An 8,299-nucleotide genomic window follows, 5' to 3' on the forward strand; every position below is an offset into this window, starting at 1 on the left:
TTCCAGTGCTTCTTTAGGACTCATCCCAAAGGCAGAAGCGGGGAGATCCAGGTTGAAAAAGATGTGAGCTGTAACTTTACAAGATTGTTTGACTTGTGCAAAGTGACTGAGAGTTGGGGCAGAGGCGATGTTGGAGATGCTCAGCACTGTCCTCTGAGCTGGACCTGATGGGCTCATCTGAACTCCCAACCTTTACCAACCTGATCTCCTGCCAGATGACACCTCCTTGGACTGTGTCAGCCCAGACAAGCTCAGGCTTGATCTGTACATCTACCCACAATGTTTCAGCTTTAATTTCTAGTGATATCCATAAGAACTGTGACTGGGATGTTAAACTCTGGATGGGGCTCTGCCCCCAAAGCAATCTAATCCTTATATTTCTTTCTCTGCAGGGGGTGGAGGGAAACGCAAAGGCAAAAGCAAAAAGTGGAAGGAAATATTGAAATTCCCTCACATTAGCCAGTGTGAAGATCTCCGAAGAACAATAGGTAAGAGCTTTTCCCTTCTTTGGAAGTATTGCATAAATAAAGCATGCTACCAAAACTGCTTCAGCAGAATGGCATTAAAGGTACTCATCTTTCCATGGGATTAGTTTAGAGATGGGCACACAATGCGTATACCTCCCATGGAGCTGCAAACTCAGCATTTTCTGGTTCCTAATGATGCCCTGTGGATCAGGCAGGAGGGACTGGCATCATGCACTTGCTGGGAAGGGCTTTGGGGCTGGCAGCAGCCAGACCCTTTGCTTTGCATGCCCAGGCTCTAGGAGCCACAGGGACTTTACAGTTGGACAATAGCTGGCGGATGGGACAGATACTTTGACTCTGTACCTACAGGGCCAACGTGGCTGTCAAAGGGCTTTCAGAAATTAATCTCCTCATCACACCCTGCATTCCCTTGTAGCTCTTTCACTGGGAGGAAATGAGACTTGATGAAAGCAGGGAGATTGCTGGTGTAGTTGAAGGCTAATATTAATTATATTCTGAATATACTATTTGAAACAGCAGCCATAGCCCTCTGCCAGGCAGATTTGATCAGCAGCACCTTCCTTTATTCAAACCACAACACTATTTTATGTAGTTTTTTGTAATACATGTAATTTATTTATTTTTTTTTAATGACTTTGTTTTATCAATGTGGGCCAAACACTGCAGATTGGAAGGGAGCTCGCAGTGGCCGTTTCCATAACACAGCATTTCTCCTGCTCATACCTGCCAAAATTCAGCATTCTCTCAGCTGCTTCCTTGGCAAACAAGGCTAGCAGCTATCTGCTTGTAAATTCTCTGGTATTACTGATCTCACCACAAGAGGTTAACTTCAACAACTGAGGCTCCTTTTCTCCCCTACATAAAATCCAGCCACTGGCGATGTATGAATGAAAGGCAAGAAACTCTAACAGCTGAGATAACGGGCAGCATAATTTGTCTGTCTTGGGGGAACTCCTTGGGTCTGACTGACAGTGCCCTGGCACTTATGTACATTTGAAATGCACAACGTGTTTATGCAGAGAAAATATGTGGAATGTTTTGAAACTCTTGTCATAGCTTCCTCCAGTGAATTTTGTTTCCTACATCTTCTGCTGTCGAGCTAAAAGGAGGTAAAGAAAGGAGAGGCAGGAGGCAAGAGAGTAGGTTTTACCAGTTTATGGCCAATCTACAGACACACAGTCCCTGGAACAATTTCTGAGGGTACAGAACCTGCTGGAAGCAAATCTGACTTAATATATTGTAATTTGCATTGGGAATTCCATCTGTTGTTCCATCAGCCTTGATTCCTGTGGGGGAAGACAGCACCAGATAAAATGCTTGCTCTTCACAAAGGTGCAATATCCTGAAATGAGTGATCTTAAAAAAAATTAAGCCTGCCAATGACTTATTTTTTCTGAAATACATTTTTTCATGTGTGTCAGATTTGTCCTAAATGTAAATTGTTTTGCATTTTTTTTGGTGAACAAATTGGTGAAGTAAGAGGGCAAGAGCCTTTGTGATGCTCCTGGGGGATTGGTTCTCTGCAAAGATTACCTGTTGACTTCTCAGTCAATTCTAGCAAATGACTTTTACACCTTGGGAAAGAAGGTCCAAATCCTTGTTCTGTGACTCTCATTTTTACTGAATAGCTTTCCTGCTGGGCTGGATGTGATTACACAAGGAATGAGACACTGCTCAGCCTGACCTCAGGCACTGACCTTAGCCTGAGGTCAACTGTTGTAGAATCATAGAATGGTTTGGGTTGGAAGGGACCTAGAAGATCATCTAGTTCCAACCCCCTGCATGGGCAGGGACACCTCCCACTAGACCAGGTGGTCCTTGTTGGCTCCATCATTTCTCAGTTAATCCAGCTGAAATTGAAACATCCCAGACAAAGAGTTGCTGTTCATAGAGGGGCCAACACATCTTGGAGCCAGACTCTCTGGGTCTGTAGCATTGAGTTGTTTGCACGTGTGGTTGATCTGAGGTCCTCAGGATGGGTCTGTTCCATTTGCAGATCCATTGCACTGGGCTCCAGGTGGCTCATGGAGATCCAGGGTCAAGTACTGGTCATTGCAGTCTGGCCTTAAACCACTTATTTTATTGTCTCTGCTGAAGAAAACCAGCTCCCTTGGCATTAAAACATCTTCATTTGTTATTTTCTGCAAGTCCTTTATAAGGATCTCAGGATTTCAGGTGACAAGATGTTTCTGCAGGTGGTTTTGTGATCTTTCTTGAACCATCATCTGAGTTCCTTGATGACCTGCAGAGGATCCCACTGCTTGGTGTGTCTGCCCATCAGTCCCTCCCCTAACAACTTCTTAGCCCACTGGTCAGTGCCAATTGAATTTGATAATGAAACAGAGAATCCAGAGAGGCTTTTTCCTCCAATCTCTATGGAAGTAGAAAACCAGCAGAGAAGAACAATTTTATACAAGAAAAAGGCTACAACTTCAATGTGTTTAGAGATCAAGATAAATACTGGCAGGTTCTGCTCACCACAGACCTCTTTGCCGTGTGTCCTCCCAGCACTTCTGGTCAGACACAGTCTGGCATCTTTGGTAAAAAAAAATAAATAAATCCCACTAAGTCTTAGAAGGTTGCGTGAACTGGCAACAGAGGCTGTTGAGGTTTTGTTATACTTCTCTTTTTTGGATGCTTCCCAAGAGCCTCCGTAGAAAAGCTGGAGGCAGGGATGGGATGGACCTTCTGATTTAGAGTGGGCATGGACTGCTGAGAAGAAAGGCATGGGCTTAGTTCAGGGCAGCCATAAGCCATGGCTGGAAAATGCTGCTGTTGTCATTGTGGCAGTGCAGCCTACCTGTGTGTGCCCGTGTTTGGGTGTAAGAACGTGTGTGCTCTTGCACCGCACTAAGGTGGACTGAAAAGAGTCTGTGTGTTAAAAAACATGGTGTAGTGTGAAAAGAAATCTGTGAAAAACAGGAAGGCTGAAATAAACCAAGGGTCTGCGACCTCTGTTGACACAATTATGAGTCAGTTCATACCTTTTGGTTCCCTCTGTGTTTACAGGAGACTCTGTGTTTGACTATCCATCATTTGGTGTCTCACTGAAAGCCGTGCTTAGTGAAACCCTTTTTTCCCCTCCTTCTTGTGCACAGACACAAAAATCAAAAACACCGGAGAGAAACAGTGTTTTTTTTAATAAATAAACACTGGAAACATCCTTATTTAAAGTGCCATTTGGCCAAGGAGCTATTTTTTTGAATAGCACTTAAGAGCAACTTCTTTTCTCCTTTCTTTTTTGTCCAAAATACGCAACACTTTTTGCAGGGAAATTCAGTTGCCTTCATTGTGTGCTAATTATATAGGCAAGTGGAACAGGGATGCTACTCAAATACCTTACCTGGGCTCTGAGAGGGGCTTGTAAATGTATACTTGTATACTATTAATGGCTAATGCTTCTATTTGCAGCCCTTTTAATTGTATTAAAACAATAAGCCCTTTCCAGGTTAATATTGAATTTGCAGCCCTTTTCAATCAATGAAAAGTGGTGTTTGAGACACTAGTGACAAGGACTCATGTGAGGGATGCTGCTAGTAGATGGTGTTCTGCTATCTTTAAAATTCACAGATGATAGCTTAGCAAAAGGGAGATGTTTTGAGGGAAGGGGAAAAATAGCAAGGCTCAGCTTTAAAAATTCCTCCATTCAACAAACACAACTTGAAGAGATGCCACAATTTAGGGGTACCCACGGAAGGCCATCAGTCAACAAAAATGTAAGAAAAAGCTGTAATTTTAAAGGCCAGAGTGTCTTTTTGATGATAAAAGATTCTGAATGTCTGTAAATATTTCTGAATGACGCAAAAGGTTCTGTTGGTTAAAAGTGTGGAATTTTTATTTATTTTGCTCAGACCCATTCTGTGCTTTTTTCTTCCATAAAAAACCTGCTTGGGTGAAAGAGTTGATTCTTCTGATCTTTGGCAGATTTTCTTTCACAACTGTCCAAATGCTATATAATAAATCAAGACATTTTTTTCCCCATAGATTGAAGCTTGTGGGGAAAGTGCCACAGAATGTGTCTGCTGTTTGTTGCATGGAGTGATTTGTTGCATTATTGCAGAAAACTTTAACTCCTTCAGTAAAGCAGTTTCTGGCTGTGCATTGCACTCAAATGGAAGGAGAAGCCTGATGATTTGCTTATAAAATAATTACATTCAGTGAGATTTCACAGTCAGAAAGATCAGTCCCACAAATGCTAATTTTGGCATGTTTGGTTTAAAAAGTGAAAAAAATTAAAATCCTCCCTGTGCCTTTTAACCTCTTAGGTGGCATTTGCATTCCAGTTCTCCAGGTTAATAGTAGCTTGAGCTTCCAGTTGTGGCAGGTTCTTTTCAGCCTTGTTAAAAATACACCTCTGTGTGAGAAATGCTTTGTAGAGATGGTGAACAGGGTAAGTGGGACAAAATCAAAGCCACAGAATTCACTTGTTCACTTTTCACTAAAGTTGGCTCCCTCTTCCTCCCCCCACCCCCCATTTTTGTATTGTACTTTCTCAGACACGATTAAGACCTTCACCTACATGAGGCTTTTTAAAGTCACTTTGGAATTTATCTGCCTGGAGGCATATTGATGGAGCAGGCTCTGCAGTGGGATTCAGACCTACCTATATGAGGCTTTTTGAGCCACCAGCATGGGCACTGATAGCAATCAAGGTGCAGCAGTAGGGGCATCAGTGACAGAGAGATGCTTCAGTATTTATCCAGCTTCCTAGAAGTGCTTTGCAGCCTGCACTGAGCTCCATCCTGTGGCAGAAAGACTGCTACTATACCCCAGTTATCTCATTTAAAGAGCACCTCTGCTCTGCTCCACAGTGCTGGTACATCTTTCACGAGATCCCACCCGCAATTCTCAGGTTCCTTGGCTTCAGAGGAATGCCAGCCCTGCAGAGATGAACACATAGGTGAGGGGTCTTGGAAAAGAAAAGTGAGCATTTCCATGCTTACTCATGAGGGAAGGTAGGTGAGGGTGAGCATTTCCATGCTTACTCATGAGGGAAGCTGCCTCTGAGAGATCAAGTGACAACACAGCATATCAGTGTTCATCGGGGTAATGTGTCTGTGTCTGCCCCACTTCAGCTGGGGATGGCCTCAGACCAACAGGGGGGATCTGCTCAAGGAACAGAGATGTTGGTAAAGAATTCGAGTGCATGTGCAGATCCCAGAGTCTGGTGTCACTCAGAAACCTCAGGCACTGAAACTGGGAAAGCAAAGACATCGAAAGCCCAGCCTGATCAAAACCACAAAGAAGTAGCCAGTTTTCTCTCCACCAAATTCTTCAGCTCTGATGCTTACAGTGATGAAAAGGCAAGGCTGAGAATGTAATCCTGAAGCCAATGAATAGATCAAAGGAAAGAACTGAGCCTGCCTTCCACTGCAAGTTACAGAGCACAACTGGTTATAATTTCTGTGATTGTCTTACAGTATCAGTCTGAAATCTACACTTAAGGCTGTCCTGTTTTCTGCTAAAACTAGAGCTTGAGATTTTGAGGAAGACTGTTTTTGTGTAAAAAGCATTGGCTTTCCTTGGGAAAAAAAATTTGCATTTTTATTGGAAATAGTTTTGCATCAAGTAGTCAGGATTCTGTGGCAAGAAATAACAGCGAGGGGAATTGTCTCCTGTTTGCTTCCTAAATGTGTAGGTGTACAGGAAGCTGTGTCAGGAAGATGCTGTTGGTGTGTGTGGGCATACAGACAGAGCTTGAAACCCTGCAGGGAGCTCTGCAACACCTCTGGGAGGCTCTAGGTTTTCTGCAAACCTGGGCAACTGGAATCAGTGGAGTAGAAAATACTATCTAGTAAAGAAAAACAAAACCAAACCAAAAGACAACAAACATCCTGTCTCGTTACACAGTTGGTTGAAATACATTTCCAGAGAAATTCATGTAATTAATAAACACATAGGCTCACAAACAATTTTTTATCTACACAGGGAGTCCCTTAAATTCAGTTGACAACAGATGGGTTTTTTCAGCAATCAGAATTTTGCTCTTTATGGAAATAAATTTTCCCACATTGGTGCCCTTAGGTAACTGCAGCATAAGATATATTTCAGTCACTATTGGCAATGTGAAAGTGAAACCTTGCTGGGGTTCTTGTACCACCCCAGTGTCACCTCCTCACCTAGATGTTTGCTAGCAGCCCAGGCTGCCTGTGCCTGGGGGAGGGAGTGGGGCTCTGCTTTGCCCCTGGGGGTGACACTTACTGCAGCAGGACTAGTGGTGAAGAGTCCCTTTAATGCAGAATGCTATGGAACAGACCATGAGTTCTCCTCCGAGGTGGTTGTCTGTGGGGTGAGCACAGAAAGAGGGCAGAGAAAAAGGAACCCAGGAAGACCTGAAATCAAAATTGGCTGAATGCTGAATGCTGCGGATAGGATTTATTCCTCTGGAAAAAAAAATTATGCAGATTTTTTTGGATGCCATTAATGCAGAAAAAAGCTCTCAAGCTGATTTCTTTCTAAAGAAGAAACAAAATCCCTCCCCTCGACAGTCCCCACTCTGTGCACTTCCCTTCCCTCTCACTTTCTTTTTTTCTTGCTTTTGCAGTAGACACAACTTGCCCCTCTCTTCCTTGAACCAAAAAGGTCTCTGTTGCTCCATAAGTACAGCTTATGCAATCTTCCCAGCATAGACCTTGCCTTCAGCAGTACCCTGTAGTTTTTGGATTTGTTGTGCTGCCCCATATCATGAACACATTCTAAATTAAATTAGATACTCTTCAGGGGCAGGAATTGGCTGCATGATAGAAACTGTTCCAGCACATGAAATGATACAGCTGACGTCAAAACCATGTTGTTTGTTTACAAACCCACAGTTGGTTCAGTTCATTTCTTTAAAATCCTTCAGATTCAACTATAATTCTATCATAAACATAGGTTTCTAGTGCTCTAATGGTGGACAAACAGAGCAATGTTTGGTGCCCTTGCAAGATTAGCTGTATCCAGTTTATAGCGATGGATGGAACTGAGAAGGGTTGTGTTTTTTTCCTTGCAATTTGTTTTTAATGCCATTGCAGAAAGTATGTGAAAAAACAAGCTGTTTTATGCATCTAGTGAGACTCAAGACAAACACTGAGAGGACAGGCTAGCTAGCAGGCTGCTTGCACTTGACAGCTTCCAGGACGGGAAGGGGACACAGGGGAAATGAGTTGAAATGATCTCAGCCCACATTCTATTTACAGAATTTATTTCACAAGACTTAATGCATTAAGTATTACCTTGGCAGTGGCAACCCAGAAAGAAACCAAGAAAGATGTTGCTATTCTCCATAAAGGACAGGGAGCAAATCCACATCTCCTGACCAAACTGTAAGTCCACGCCAGTCATCATTCAACACTAAGCCTCCTAAAGAACAAGTATAATCACTGAACCTCTGTATTTTTATTTTGTGGCAAAGATTGTCTTTAGTGCAATGAATTAGTCTTTGCAAATTAAGAAGTAAAAAAAAATAAAAAAATTACATGACACACTTTGAATTATTTCCAGAAGTTATTACAGGGATATGCAGAAAAGGAATTAGAAGGGAATACAGACTTTTAAAAGATCCATTTCATCTCTCACTGAAAATAGAAGTAGATATTGTGAGCTGCAGGGTTTTTCATTATCTTATTAGGTAATATGAGTCATTAAGGCTAATTAATACTTATGCAGTGATTTGGAATTGTAAAATGCTATAGAAGTGCTCACGGGTCCTGTTAAGTAGTAGTACTTGGTTGTTAAGGAAATGTATTTTAAAAGCAATTTAGCATTTGCTGGAAATGGGAATGGAATGAGAGGTAGGGCTACATTTATGATTAAAACTTAACCCTGCTGAA

The 8,299-nt window shown here is 42.4% G+C and overlaps 1 protein-coding gene across 1 annotated transcript in view; it reads left to right on the forward strand.

Annotated features, from left to right (window-relative positions):
• Positions 1-400: 400 nt before the first annotated feature.
• The window catches only part of GRK5 (G protein-coupled receptor kinase 5), a gene marked incomplete at its 5' end in the record, with an annotated part of 93,990 nt that continues 86,091 nt past the window's right edge, over positions 401-8,299 (forward strand). The window contains 1 exon segment of the mRNA XM_010003969.1: positions 401-488. Coding sequence (XP_010002271.1) covers positions 401-488 — 88 coding nt within the window.

This window comes from Chaetura pelagica, unplaced genomic scaffold, assembly GCF_000747805.2.
Source record: "Chaetura pelagica isolate M959 unplaced genomic scaffold, ChaPel_1.0 scaffold248, whole genome shotgun sequence".
In the NCBI taxonomy this organism is placed as follows: Eukaryota; Metazoa; Chordata; class Aves; order Apodiformes; family Apodidae; genus Chaetura; species Chaetura pelagica.